Raw genomic sequence first — 15,849 nt, forward strand, 5'->3', positions numbered from 1 at the left:
CATGGCAGAGTGTGGCGATGGAGACAGCAGCAATGGGAGGCGGTACAGGGACCCATGACACACTGTGGACCTAGCAGCAGCGTGACGAGGCGGTACGGGGGCCCATGGCAGATTTGGGGCCTGGCAGCACCTATGGGAGGCCTTTAATCTGCCAGCAACCTATGACAAAATGGAAACCAGCAGGAGTGTGAGGAGACCTGAAAGTGGCACATGGCAGAGTGTGGCTATGGACACAGCAGCAATGGCAGGCGGTACAGGGACCCATGACACACTGTGGACCTAGCAGCAGCGTGAGGAGGCGGTACGGGGGCCCATGGCAGATTTGGGGCCTGGCAGCACCTATGGGAGGCCTGTAATCTGCCAGCAACCTATGACAAAATGGAAACCAGCAGGAGTGTGAGGAGACCTGAAAGTGGCACATGGCAGAGTGTGGCGATGGAGACAGCAGCAATGGGAGGCGGTACAGGGACCCATGACACACTGTGGACCTAGCAGCAGCGTGAGGAGGTGGTACGGGGGCCCATGGCAGATTTGGGGCCTGGCAGCACCTATGGGAGGCCTGTAATCTGCCAGCAACCTATGACAAAATGGAACCCAGCAGGAGTGTGAGGAGACCTGAAAGTGGCACATGGCAGAGTGTGGCGATGGAGACAGCAGCAATGGGAGGCGGTACAGGGACCCATGACACACTGTGGACCTAGCAGCAGCGTGAGGAGGCGGTACGGGGGCCCATGGCAGATTTGGGGCCTGGCAGCACCTATGGGAGGCCTGTAATCTGCCAGCAACCTATGACAAAATGGAAACCAGCAGGAGTGTGAGGAGACCTGAAAGTGGCACATGGCAGAGTGTGGCGATGGAGACAGCAGCAATGGGAGGCGGTACAGGGACCCATGACACACTGTGGACCTAGCAGCAGCGTGACGAGGCGGTACGGGGGCCCATGGCAGATTTGGGGCCTGGCAGCACCTATGGGAGGCCTGTAATCTGCCAGCAACCTATGACAAAATGGAAACCAGCAGGAGTGTGAGGAGAGCTGAAAGTGGCACATGGCAGAGTGTGGCGATGGAGACAGCAGCAATGGGAGGCAGTACAGGGACCCATGACACACTGTGGACCTAGCAGCAGCGTGACGAGGCGGTACGGGGGCCCATGGCAGATTTGGGGCCTGGCAGCACCTATGGGAGGCCTGTAATCTGCCAGCAACCTATGACAAAATGGAAACCAGCAGGAGTGTGAGGAGACCTGAAAGTGGCACATGACAGAGTGTGGCGATGGAGACAGCAGCAATGGGAGGCGGTACAGGGACCCATGACACACTGTGGACCTAGCAGCAGCGTGACGAGGCGGTACGGGGGCCCATGGCAGATTTGGGGCCTGGCAGCACCTATGGGAGGCCTGTAATCTGCCAGCAACCTATGACAAAATGGAACCCAGCAGGAGTGTGAGGAGAGATGAAAGTGGCCCATGGCAGAGTGTGGCGATGAAGACAGCAGCAATGGGAGGCGGTACAGGGACCCATGACACACTGTGGACCTAGCAGCAGCGTGACGAGGTGGTACGGGGGCCCATGGCAGATTTGGGGCCTGGCAGCACCTATGGGAGTCCTGTAATCTGCCAGCAACCTATGACAAAATGGAAACCAGCAGGAGTGTGAGGAGACCTGAAAGTGGCACATGGCAGAGTGTGGCAATGGACACAGCAGCAATGGGAGGCGGTACAGGGACCCATGACACACTGTGGACCTAGCAGCAGTGTGAGGAGGCGGTATGGGGGCCCATGGCAGATTTGGGGCCTGGCAGCACCTATGGGAGGCCTGTAATCTGCCAGCAACCTATGACAAAATGGAAACCAGCAGGAGTGTGAGGAGAGCTGAAAGTGGCACATGGCAGAGTGTGGCGATGGAGACAGCAGCAATGGGAGGCGGTACAGGGACCCATGACACACTGTGGACCTAGCAGCAGCGTGACGAGGCGGTACAGGGGCCCATGGCAGATTTGGGGCCTGGCAGCACCTATGGGAGGCCTGTAATCTGCCAGCAACCTATGACAAAATGTAAACCAGCAGGAGTGTGAGGAGACCTGAAAGTGGCACATGGCAGAGTGTGGCGATGGAGACAGCAGCAATGGGAGGCGGTACAGGGACCCATGACACACTGTGGACCTAGCAGCAGCGTGATGAGGCGGTACGGGGGCCCATGGCAGATTTGGGGCCTGGCAGCACCTATGGGAGGCCTGTAATCTGCCAGCAACCTATGACAAAATGGAAACCAGCAAGAGTGTGAGGAGACCTGAAAGTGGCACATGGCAGAGTGTGGCGATGGAGACAGCAGCAATGGGAGGCGGTACAGGGACCCATGACACACTGTGGACCTAGCAGCAGCGTGAGGAGGCGGTACGGGGGCCCATGGCAGATTTGGGGCCTGGCAGCACCTATGGGAGGCCTGTAATCTGCCAGCAACCTATGACAAAATGGAAACCAGCAGGAGTGTGAGGAGACCTGAAAGTGGCACATGGCAGAGTGTGGCGATGGAAACAGCAGCAATGGGAGGCGGTACAGGGACCCATGACACACTGTGGACCTAGCAGCAGCGTGACGAGGCGGTACGGGGGCCCATGGCAGATTTGGGGCCTGGCAGCACCTATGGGAGGCCTGTAATCTGCCAGCAACCTATGACAAAATGGAAACCAGCAGGAGTGTGAGGAGACCTGAAAGTGGCACATGACAGAGTGTGGCGATGGAGACAGCAGCAATGGGAGGCGGTACAGGGACCCATGACACACTGTGGACCTAGCAGCAGCGTGAGGAGGTGGTACGGGGGCCCATGGCAGATTTGGGGCCTGGCAGCACCTATGGGAGGCCTTTAATCTGCCAGCAACCTATGACAAAATGGAAACCAGCAGGAGTGTGAGGAGACCTGAAAGTGGCACATGGCAGAGTGTGGCGATGGAAACAGCAGCAATGGGAGGCGGTACAGGGACCCATGACACACTGTGGACCTAGCAGCAGCGTGACGAGGCGGTACGGGGGCCCATGGCAGATTTGGGGCCTGGCAGCACCTATGGGAGGCCTGTAATCTGCCAGCAACCTATGACAAAATGGAAACCAGCAGGAGTGTGAGGAGACCTGAAAGTGGCACATGACAGAGTGTGGCGATGGAGACAGCAGCAATGGGAGGCGGTACAGGGACCCATGACACACTGTGGACCTAGCAGCAGCGTGAGGAGGTGGTACGGGGGCCCATGGCAGATTTGGGGCCTGGCAGCACCTATGGGAGGCCTTTAATCTGCCAGCAACCTATGACAAAATGGAAACCAGCAGGAGTGTGAGGAGACCTGAAAGTGGCACATGGCAGAGTGTGGCAATGGAGACAGCAGCAATGGGAGGTGGTACAGGGACCCATGACACACTGTGGACCTAGCAGCAGCGTGAGGAGGTGGTACGGGGCCATGGCAGATTTGGGGCCTGGCAGCACCTATGGGAGGCCTGTAATCTGCCAGCAACCTATGACAAAATGTAAACCAGCAGGAGTGTGAGGAGACCTGAAAGTGGCACATGGCAGAGTGTGGCGATGGAGACAGCAGCAATGGGAGGCGGTACAGGGACCCATGACACACTGTGGACCTAGCAGCAGCGTGACGAGGCGGTACGGGGGCCCATGGCAGATTTGGGGCCTGGCAGCACCTATGGGAGGCCTGTAATCTGCCAGCAACCTATGACAAAATGGAAACCAGCAGGAGTGTGAGGAGACCTGAAAGTGGCACATGGCAGAGTGTGGCGATGGAGACAGCAGCAATGGGAGGCGGTACAGGGACCCATGACACACTGTGGACCTAGCAGCAGCGTGACGAGGCGGTACGGGGCCCATGGCAGATTTGGGGCCTGGCAGCACCTATGGGAGGCCTGTAATCTGCCAGCAACCTATGACAAAATGGAAACCAGCAGGAGTGTGAGGAGACCTGAAAGTGGCACATGGCAGAGTGTGGCGATGGAGACAGCAGCAATGGGAGGCGGTACAGGGACCCATGACACACTGTGGACCTAGCAGCAGCGTGAGGAGGCGGTACGGGGGCCCATGGCAGATTTGGGGCCTGGCAGCACCTATGGGAGGCCTGTAATCTGCCAGCAACCTATGACAAAATGGAAACCAGCAGGAGTGTGAGGAGACCTGAAAGTGACACATGGCAGAGTGTGGCGATGGAGACAGCAGCAATGGGAGGCGGTACAGGGAACCATGACACACTGTGGACCTAGCAGCAGCGTGAAGAGGCGGTACGGGGGCCCATGGCAGATTAGGGGCCTGGCCGCAGCAATGTGAGGACCTTAATCTGCCAGCATCCTATGACAAAATGGAACCCAGCAGCAGTGTGAGGAGACCTGAAAGTGGCACATGGCATGACACACTGTGGACCTGGCAGCAGCATGAGGAGGCGGTACGGGGGCCCATGGCAGATTAGGGGCCTGGCAGCAGCAATGGGAGGCCCGTAATCTGCCAGCACCCTATGACAAAATGAAACCCAGCAGCAGTGTGAGGAGACCTGAAAGTGGCACATGGCAGGGGCATGATTCATGGCGGATTTAGTTAGTTGTGTCAGGAACTGGTGGTTTGAAATCAAGACTAATCCACGCCTGATTCATTTTCACAAACGTGAGTCTCTCCACACTTTGGGTGGACAGTCGTGTCCTCCGCGAAGTTACAATACCTCCTGCCGCACTAAACACGCGCTCCGATGCCACGCTACTGGCCGGGCATGACAGCCTTTCAAGGGCAAATTCAGCTAGTTGGGGCCAAAGGTCAAGTTTCGTTGCCCAGTAGTCAAGGGGATTGTCTACCTCGGTTGGCAGGGTGCTGTCCAAGTAGGCCCAAGCCTGTTGTTTGAGCTCCTGCTCCAGGTCCATTTGATGCTGCTGCTGCTGCGGCTGGTTAGTATTTTACTCACTGCGCTGGTGAAGAAAGCTACTCATCATCGACTGCAGACTGAGGCAGCCGCTGCTGGTGGAGCTGCCACTGCTCCTACCACCCCACCCCTCCCCTGCTGCCATGGCAGCGGAACGCGAGCGCACAGGGCCCACAGTGTCTGAGGATGGACGTTGGCGCAGAAAGGCAGAGACCAACTGACTACATAGGTGGTTTTTATAGTACGTTATTTTGGCCTCCCTCTCAGCAGGTGTGAAAAAGGCCACCATTTTTGAACGGTAGCGAGGGTCCAACAAGGTGGACAGCCAAAAGTCATCCCTCTGTCTGATGGTTATTATTCGGCTGTCGCTACGCAAGCAACCGAGCATGCTATGGGCCATTTGCGCCAAGGAATGCGAGGGAGTCCCTGCCTCCATCTCCACAGCATACTGCCACGGTGTGTCTGGGTCCTCTGTCTCCTCCTCCTCCTCTACCAGATGCTCCTGCTCCTCCACTCCTGTCCGCTGAGTGGAAAAACCACCCATTTCACTCAATAATTCCTGAGCACCAATGTCCTCCTCTACCTCCTCCTCTTCTTCCTGTCCTGCCCCCACAGGGGTCATGTGGCATTGAGATCTGTGCGCCACGTCTACCGCACCCTGACCAGCCATTGTTAACAGCATTTGTTCCAGGACGTGCAATAGAGGAATGACGTCGTTCATCCCATAGTCCTGCCGACTCACGAATAGCGTGGCCTCCTCAAAGGGCCTGAGCAAGCGGCAGGTGTCATGCATGAGCTGCCAATGGCTGACATCGAAGTTACACAGGGGAGTACCTTTATCCGCTTGTAACATCAGGAAATCGGTGATGGCCTTTCACTGTTCGTAAAGGCGGTCTAACATGTGTAGGGTTGAATTCCACCTTGTTGCAACGTCGCAGATCAGGCGGTGCTGTGGAATTCCGTTCTGCCGCTGCAGCTCAAGGAGGGTGTGCTTTGCGGTGTAGGAATGGCTGAAATGCATGGAAAGTTTACGTGACATTTTAAGGATGTCTTGCAGTGGGATGGTGGATTTTAGGAACCGCTTGACAACCAGATTGAACACGTGAGCCATGCATGGCGCATGGCACAACCTTCCTTGACGCAGAGCAGACACCATGTTCTTTCCGTTGTCGGTCAACATGGTTTCGATTTTCAGTTTGCGCGGAGACAGCCATCTGTCGATTTCTCTGTTCATTACACTCAGAAGTTCCTCCCCTGTGTGACTACGTTCGCCAAGGCATACCAGGTGCAGCACAGCGTGACACCGTTGCGCCCTGCACATGTGATATGCCGGTCGGGTAATGGGACTTGGCACGGGGGTGGCGGCTGAGGACACTGCGGAAGAAGAGGTGGTAGAGGCGGACATCTTTGCTGGACCAAGGACGTGCAAACGTGGAGGCAAAAGCGGCGTGACCTGTCCAAGTTGCTGGTGCCGCTGTGCCGGCACCACGTTCACCCAGTGTGCCGTAAATGACATGTACTGTCCCTGACCGTAGTTACAGCTCCACACGTCGGCGCTGCCGTGCACTTTGGCAGAGACCGACATGCTCAAAGACTGGCCCACCATCTCTTCTACATGTGAATGCAGGGCTGGCACTGCCTTTTTGGCGAAGAAATGCCGGCTTGGCACTCTCCACCGCGGCGCGGCACAAGCCATCATTTCTCGGAAAGATGCTGAGTCCACCACTTGGAAAGGGAGGGACTGCAGCAACAGCAACTTGGACAGGAGGACGTTCAGCTCTGAACGAGCGGAACAACTCCCCTCAGCAGAGGTGTTGGAGCCTTGACTGGCTGATAGAGGGCGATTGACGTCAAGTGAGGGAGCAAGTAACGGAGCGGGTGATGGAGCGGGGGCTGGGGCAGGCAGAACTGCCGTATCTTTATCACGGTTTTCCCAGGCCACCAAATGGCGATGCTGCATATGCTGACGCAACGCTGTAGTCTCAACATGGGCCCCCTGGCCACGCTTGACTTTCTGGCCACATAGTCGACATACGGCTACGTTTACTTCCTCGGGCGGCTTGACGAAAAATTGCCACACCGACGAATAGGAAACTTTGCCCCCGCTACTCCTCACTGGCTGACTGCTACTTCCTCCGTGCACACCGGCACCACTACTGGCCGTGGTGGTAGGCTGCAGTGGAGCTGGTGCTCTACTCCGTGGCCGTTTGCCTCCACTGACACTCATGCGACCCTGCTGCCTCCTGGGCAACCCACCGACTGTTTTGCTCGCTGCCAAGCTGGCACCCTCTTCTCCTGATGATGCGGAAGAAATTGCCTGATGACGACGAGGCTGCCAAGTGCGATCAACCTCCTCATCATCAAGTAGGGTCTCCGCCTCACTACTAGCCCCCTCGGCAGCGTCTGGGTCAGGAGACAGACCTGTCTCTAGACCGGCTACCGAGCCACTCTCCTCGCCAGTACTTCTTTACCTGGCTGCTGAAGAGGCGGATGTCTCCCCCCGTTCCTGACCGCCCTCTGTTAGCTCTTCCTCACTGTACAGTGGGGCTGAGCCCACAGCATGCGATACTTCGCTTGGTGAGGGAACAGCAAAGGACAGGGGCAGGTAGAGGACACGTGATTTCAGTGGGCTTGCTCCCGGGCCATGCCAACTAACGGTTGTGTCTGACGTACACACCGACCATTGGCTGTAGGTGTCAGAGGTGACCTGGGAAGAGGAAGACGACCGAGCCAACCAATCGATGACGGCAGGGTTGTCGGTGGAGACACGACCGCTGGATGACACCGGGAGCACTGGCCTCTGGCTGCGACTAGTGCTGCCTCGACCCCTTCCTCTGCTGCCACGTCTGCTCGCTCCTAAAACATTGCCTCCTCTGCCACTCCTCTGCATGTTGTCTGACATACTCTTTAATTCAACGATTATGTGTCCCTGAGTAACAATTCTGTGTCTGTCCCTGAGTAACAATTCTGTGTCCCTGAGTAACACTTCTGTGTCCCTCAGTAACACTTCTGTGTCCCTCAGTAACAATTATGTGTCCCTCAGTAACAATTCTGTGTCCCTGAGTAACAATTCTGTGTCTGTCCCTGAGTAACAATTCTGTGTCTGTCCCTGAGTAACAATTCTGTGTCTGTCCCTGAGTAACAATTCTGTGTCCCTCAGTAACAATTCTGTGTCCCTGAGTAACAATTCTGTGTCCCTCAGTAACAATTCTGTGTCTGTCCCTGAGTAACAATTCTGTGTCTGTCCCTGAGTAACAATTCTGTGTCTGTCCCTGAGTAACAATTCTGTGTCTGTCCCTGAGTAACAATTCTGTGTCTGTCCCTGAGTAACAATTCTGTGTCTGTCCCTGAGTAACAATTCTGTGTCCCTCAGTAACAATTCTGTGTCCCTCAGTAACAATTCTGTGTCTGTCCCTGAGTAACAATTCTGTGTCCCTGAGTAACAATGCTGTGTCCCTCAGTAACAATTCTGTGTCTGTCCCTGAGTAACAGTTCTGTGTCCCTGAGTAACAGTTCTGTGTCCCTCAGTAACAGTTCTGTGTCCCTCAGTAACAGTTCTGTGTCTGTCCCTGAGTAACAATTCTGTGTCCCTCAGTAACAATTCTGTGTCCCTCAGTAACAATTCTGTGTCCCTCAGTAACAATTCTGTGTCTGTCCCTGAGTAACAGTTCTGTGTCCCTGAGTAACAGTTCTGTGTTCCTGAGTAACAGTTCTGTGTCCCTGAGTAACAGTTCTGTGTCCCTCAGTAACAATTCTGTGTCCCTCAGTAACAATTCTGTGTCTGTCCCTGAGTAACAGTTCTGTGTCCCTGAGTAACAGTTCTGTGTCCCTCAGTAACAGTTCTGTGTCCCTCAGTAACAGTTCTGTGTCCCTCAGTAACAATTCTGTGTCCCTCAGTAACAATTCTGTGTCTGTCCCTGAGTAACAATTTTGTGTCCCTGAGTAACAATTTTGTGTCCCTCAGTAACAATTCTGTGTCTGTCCCTGAGTAACAGTTCTGTGTCCCTGAGTAACAGTTCTGTGTCCCTGAGTAACAATTCTGTGTCCCTCAGTAACAATTTTGTGTCCCTCAGTAACAATTCTGTGTCTGTCCCTGAGAAACAATTCTGTGTCTTTCTCTGAGTAACAATTCTGTGTCCCTCAGTAACAATTCTGTGTCCCTCAGTAACAATTCTTTGTCTGTCCCTGAGTAACAGTTCTGTGTCCCTGAGTAACAGTTCTGTGTTCCTGAGTAACAGTTCTGTGTTCCTGAGTAACAGTTCTGTGTCCCTCAGTAACAATTCTGTGTCCCTCAGTAACAATTCTGTGTCCCTCAGTAACAATTCTGTGTCTGTCCCTGAGTAACAGTTCTGAGTCCCTGAGTAACAGTTCTGTGTCCCTGAGTAACAGTTCTGTGTCCCTCAGTAACAATTCTGTGTCCCTCAGTAACAATTCTGTGTCTGTCCCTGAGTAACAATTCTGTGTCCCTGAGTAACAATTCTGTGTCCCTCAGTAACAATTCTGTGTCTGTCCCTGAGTAACAATTCTGTGTCCCTCAGTAACAATTCTGTGTCCCTCAGTAACAATTCTGTGTCCCTCAGTAACAATTCTGTGTCTGTCCCTGAGTAACAGTTATGTGTCCCTGAGTAACAGTTCTGTGTCCCTCAGTAACAATTCTGTGTCCCTCAGTAACAATTCTGTGTCCCTCAGTAACAATTCTGTGTCTGTCCCTGAGTAACAATTCTGTGTCCCTGAGTAACAATTCTGTGTCCCTGAGTAACAATTCTGTGTCTGTCCCTGAGTAACAGTTCTGTGTCCCTGAGTAACAGTTCTGTGTTCCTGAGTAACAGTTCTGTGTCCCTGAGTAACAGTTCTGTGTCCCTCAGTAACAATTCTGTGTCCCTCAGTAACAATTCTGTGTCTGTCCCTGAGTAACAATTCTGTGTCCCTCAGTAACAATTCTGTGTCCCTCAGTAACAATTCTGTGTCCCTCAGTAACAATTCTGTGTCTGTCCCTGAGTAACAGTTCTGTGTCCCTGAGTAACATTTCTGTGTCCCTGAGTAACAGTTCTGTGTCCCTCAGTAACAATTCTGTGTCCCTCAGTAACAATTCTGTGTCCCTCAGTAACAATTCTGTGTCCCTCAGTAACAATTCTGTGTCCCTCAGTAACAATTCTGTGTCTGTCCCTGAGTAACAGTTCTGTGTCCCTGAGTAACAGTTCTGTGTCCCTGAGTAACAGTTCTGTGTCCCTCAGTAACAATTCTGTGTCTGTCCCTCAGTAACAATTCTGTGTCCCTCAGTAACAATTCTGTGTCTGTCCCTTAGTAACAGTTCTGTGTCCCTGAGTAACAGTTCTGTGTCCCTCAGTAACAATTATATGTCTGTCCCTGAGTAACAATTCTGTGTCTGTCCCTCAGTAACAATTCTGTGTCCCTCAGTAACAATTCTGTGTCCCTCAGTAACAATTCTGTGTCTGTCCCTGAGTAACAGTTCTGTGTCCCTGAGTAACAGTTCTGTGTCCCTGAGTAACAATTCTGTGTCCCTGAGTAACAATTCTGTGTCTGTCCCTGAGTAACAATTCTGTGTCCCTCAGTAACAATTCTGTGTCCCTCAGTAACAATTCTGTGTCCCTCAGTAACAATTCTGTGTCTGTCCTGAGTAACAATTCTGTGTCCCTCAGTAACAATTCTGTGTCCCTCAGTAACAATTCTGTGTCCCTCAGTAATTCTGTGTCCCTGAGTAACAATTCTGTGTCCCTGAGTAACAATTCTGTGTCCCTCAGTAACAATTCTGTGTCTGTCCTCGAGTAACAATTCTGTGTCCCTGAGTAACAATTCTGTGTCCCTCAGTAACAATTCTGTGTCTTTCCCCGAGTAACAATTCTGTGTCCCTGAGTAACAATTCTGTGTCCCTGAGTAACAATTCTGTGTCCCTCAGTAATTCTGTGTCCCTGAGTAACAATTCTGTGTCCCTCAGTAACAATTCTGTGTCCCTCAGTAACAATTCTGTGTCCCTCAGTAACAATTCTGTGTCCCTCAGTAACAATTCTGTGTCCCTCAGTAACAATTCTGTATCTGTCCCTCAGTAACAATTCTGTGTCCCTGAGTAACAATTCTGTGTCCCTGAGTAACAATTCTGTGTCCCTGAGTAACAATTCTGTGTCCCTGAGTAACAATTCTGTGTCCCTCAGTAACAATTCTGTGTCTGTCCCTCAGTAACAATTCTGTGTCCCTGAGTAACAATTCTGTGTCCCTCAGTAACAATTCTGTGTCCCTGAGTAACAGTTCTGTGTCCCTGAGTAACAGTTCTGTGTCCCTGAGTAACAGTTCTGTGTCCCTCAGTAACAATTCTGTGTCCCTCAGTAACAATTCTGTGTCCCTCAGTAACAATCCTGTGTCCCTCAGTAACAATTCTGTGTCTGTCCCTGAGTAACAATTCTGTGTCTGTCCCTGAGTAACAATTCTGTGTCTGTCCCTGAGTAACAATTTTGTGTCCCTCAGTAACAATTCTGTGTCCCTCAGTAACAATTCTGTGTCTGTCCCTGAGTAACAGTTCTGTGTCCCTGAGTAACAGTTCTGTGTCCCTCAGTAACAATTCTGTGTCCCTCAGTAACAATTTTGTGTCCCTCAGTAACAATTCTGTGTCTGTCCCTGAGTAACAATTCTGTGTCCCTCAGTAACAATTCTGTGTCCCTCAGTAACAATTCTTTGTCTGTCCCTGAGTAACAGTTCTGTGTCCCTGAGTAACAGTTCTGTGTCCCTGAGTAACAATTCTGTGTCTGTCCCTGAGTAACAGTTCTGTGTCCCTCAGTAACAATTCTGTGTCTGTCCCTGAGTAACAATTCTGTGTCCCTCAGTAACAATTCTGTGTCCCTCAGTAACAATTCTGTGTCCCTCAGTAACAATTCTGTGTCTGTCCCTGAGTAACAGTTCTGTGTCCCTGAGTAACAGTTCTGTGTCCCTGAGTAACAGTTCTGTGTCCCTCAGTAACAATTCTGTGTCCCTCAGTAACAATTCTGTGTCCCTCAGTAACAATTCTGTGTCCCTCAGTAACAATTCTGTGTCCCTCAGTAACAATTCTGTGTCTGTCCCTGAGTAACAATTCTGTGTCTGTCCCTGAGTAACAATTCTGTGTCCCTCAGTAACAATTCTGTGTCTGTCCCTGAGTAACAATTCTGTGTCTGTCCCTGAGTAACGTTTCTGTGGCCCTAAGTAACGTTTCTGTGGCCCTAAGTTACGATTCTGTGGCCCTAAGTAACGTTTCTGTGGCCCTAAGTAACGTTTCTGTGGCCCTAAGTAACGATTCTGTGGCCCTAAGTAACGTTTCTGTGGCCCTAAGTAACGATTCTGTGGCCCTAAGTAACGTTTCTGTGGCCCTAAGTAACGTTTCTGTGTCCCTAAGTAACGTTTCTGTGGCCCTAAGTAACGTTTCTCTGTCCCTAAGTAACGTTTCTGTGGCCCTAACTCTGTCCCTAATACAGAGAGGTCTGCCTCTCTTGAATGACTGGAGGCAAATGGAGAATTCTAAAATGGCCGCCATTTATAGCTCGACCATTACACAGTGCTGGCTGGCTGGCTGCTGATTGGCTAATGCGATCACATGTCATTTATGAATGCATTATGGGTCAGCGCGCCTTGTCTGCGCGCCTTCCCAGACATCCCCGCTCCGTCGCCGCACATGTCGCCGCCATTTTAGGAAAAATTTTGATTATCAAAATTTTTCTATTATTCGAAACGAATTCCACTTCACCTACTTCGATTCGCTCATCTCTAATAATGTTAGTTTTGAATGGCTTTTTTTAACGCTCGGAAAGTTTGGATTTGAAGGCCAGTTTATGCATTTGATTCACACCATGTACTCTTCTCCAACAGCTCGAGTTGTAGCAGCGGGACACATATCTGACCCGATCCGTCTTCACAAAGGCACTAGACAGGGATGTCCTTTGTCCCCGCTACTTTTCAATCTAACCCTAGAACCGTTAGCACGCTTCCTATTGTTTAAGTCTGATCTACATGGCATCAATATTGGACAAGAGGAATTGAGACTCGCGTTGTTTGCGGATGATATTTTAATTTTTACCTCATGCCCCTCCCTCGACTTGCCCTATATCCAACATATTTTCTCTTCCTTCCGCCTTTACTCCGGACTCCGCATTCATTTTTCGAAAAGCGAGGTGCTTCCACTATTCCACTCCCGCCTTCCGGTATGGACTCAAAATTCGCAATTCAAAATCGCTCCCAAACATATTACCTATTTAGGTATAACGATAGGGAAACTTGCGTCATCCTTATACACGTTAAACTATACGCCAATAATTACAAAAATTATTGGGGAACTGGACATGTGGAAGGAATTACCACTTTCCCTCCTGGGCAGATCACACCTCTTCAAGATGGTCAGCTTTCCAAAAATCCTTTACCCACTCCAAACCATACCTCTCCTGCTCAAACACAATGACATAGCGAGGCTGAACAGGGCAATATCGACTTTCTTATGGAAAGGAAAACGTCCACGTATAGCATTGGATAAGTTGTTCCTACCAAGATGCGAGGGAGGCTCCGGTCTCCCGAATATTCGCATTTACAATCTTTCTTGTCTACTTCGTATAGGGCTAGACTTTCTCACCCAATCCTCCAAATATTCTAGCTATCATTTAGAATCTGCACTAGCATTTCCTTATAATCTCTCAGCCCTGTTACACTCCAATGTTAATTCTCTGCCGCCCCACTTAAAACATGACCCACTCATCTGCGACACCCTTATTACATGGAGGGAGGTCAGGCGCAAATTGGGGGTCTCCCCGTGGCTTTCACGCTTCCTTCCTTTTCACCATAACTCCTCTTTTCCTCCCCCTCAATCTCACAATGCATATGATACTTGGCAATCTCAACTACTAACTTTGGTACAACAATTATATGACATCTCTACGGGTTCCCCGAGACCTCTTAATAGTATTCTACAAAACTATGGACTTCCGACACATCATTTCTTCTACATACTACAAGTAAGGAACTTTGTCAACTCCATGGCTCCCACTAAATCTACCAGATTTCAATCAACATTCATTGACGTCTTAGCGAACTCTCGCAAATACAACATCTCAACCATATATAGTCCGCTGAATCTTCTTTTTGCCAAAATTTTAGAAACATTCAATACAGTGAAATCCTGGGTCAAAGACTTCAATAATGCAATCACAGCTGACCAATTATTGTCAGGTTTCCAATCCACTTGTGCCTTTTAATAGCAATGAGTTCTGGCGTGAACAACAGCTCAAGATTTTACATCATGCCTACATACCATGTCTCTACTCCAAAACAAACCCGGTTCTGTCTACCTGCCCTCTGTGTGGATTTCAAAAACCATCCCTACAACACAGATTTTGGACCTGTCCTACTATTTCGGCATTCTGGCAGCAAGTGGTTAATTTCATATCCGTTATCACAGCTTTCCGACTACCCATCCACCCGCTGCCGTTGCTCTTCGGATTTATGGAACAGCCCATCATTGGTCTCTTCTCTTCACAAACATTATCCTTCAGAGACAACAAATCCTGGATATCAACCTGTCTATTAATTGCAAGACGTCTCATTCTCCGTCAATGGGTATCCAACTCCCCCCAACCATGACGGGGGTCAAACAAGAACTCAACTCTCTCTTACACCTGGACAGGCTTTACATAATCACCTCTCCGACTACATCAAAGGAATCCCATTACTTTAGAAAATGGAACTCATATATTACAGGCTCCCTATCCATACAGGAGCAGGCCTTCTTTACCCAGATACAGACTCGATATAACTTTATCTGTTAATCGGCCGTGTGAATTGGTTATTTGTCTAATTGCTCTTGATTGTCTCTAGTTTTCACGTTCTCCTATACTTCGACTCCATAATTATTTTCTCGATCTATGATCCTTTACAAACTTGACACTATTCTTACACAATAGACCCTCATTAGCCGGATGGAAGATGACATTTCCTTCACATCACATTACATCACCCATGGTGGAACCTGTACTAACACATATATAATACATATACAATCTATAATTATTTATTTCATCATCATTATTCTCCAATTTCTCTTTGCCACTTTCTAAATACGGATCACTGACCTGTATCTCGTTGCTTCTTCCATATCTCGGTCTTTTGGTCTCCTATTTTTCTTTACTACCTCTACACCTTCGAATATAATCTTCTCCATTCCTGTGTGTTTACTGATTTGAGGCCATACTATCTTATCGTTTCTATATTTCACATTCACACTGACTTCTTTGATTATTCACAAACTCTCCCCCCCCCCTCTTTCCTACTCATTTATTTTCTCTTTTTTCTTCTCCCGTCCCTTTTCCCACTGTCATTTATTCCCGCCACCCGATTCCTAAGATGTTCTCTCCTGTACTGCGTTTTGGACACAGTATGGGCGGTATACTGTGGACGTCTATGTACATCTACATTATTTAACATCAGTTACAGGCAAATTACACAATCGTCAGCTCATAGTCGGATTGCATAATCCCTACTGGATGCTATCATTTTCTCTACGTACAAACCTCTTCCTTCACACCTCCTCAGACTGATTTTCCTAACTGTTCATCACCACGACTAGTATACCTTAGTACTGTAATAACGCCCATTCCTAACGGCTATCACCGCTCTAGGGTTGTGTTCTGTTTATTTGCCACAATACTATACCCCGCTAGAATTGATATCACATGGGTACCATAACTGTCTCATTATTTCTATGTGTTTGTAATTTGTTAAAACCTAATAAAATTTTTCTAAAAAAAAAAAAAAATCTAAATGATAGCTTGTAAAGGCTTTTAAAGCATTGCCTATGGATAGTCAAAATGCCGTTTGTCGCCATTGCACAGGGCATGCGCAGATTTTAAGCATGTCAGGTTTAGTATCTATTTACTCAGCATACCATCATCTCTTATATTTTATCAAATAATTGGCCAATATATTGTGT

At 49.9% G+C, this 15,849-nt stretch overlaps 1 protein-coding gene across 1 annotated transcript in view; it reads right to left on the bottom strand.

Moving 5' to 3' along the window:
* The window catches only part of LOC149438452 (olfactory receptor 6N1-like), a 35,353-nt gene extending 20,886 nt beyond the window's left edge, over positions 1-14,467 (bottom strand). Inside the window, exon 1 of the mRNA XM_089659960.1 lies at positions 14,273-14,467. Within this exon, the coding sequence (XP_089516086.1) occupies positions 14,273-14,467 (195 nt within the window). The remainder of the gene's footprint in view (positions 1-14,272) is intronic.
* Between the last annotated feature and the right edge of the window lie 1,382 nt (positions 14,468-15,849).

This window comes from Staurois parvus, unplaced genomic scaffold (assembly GCF_062004578.1).
Source record: "Staurois parvus isolate SC_StPar_1 unplaced genomic scaffold, SC_StPar_1.0 ptg001192l, whole genome shotgun sequence".
Classification (NCBI taxonomy): domain Eukaryota; kingdom Metazoa; phylum Chordata; class Amphibia; order Anura; family Ranidae; genus Staurois; species Staurois parvus.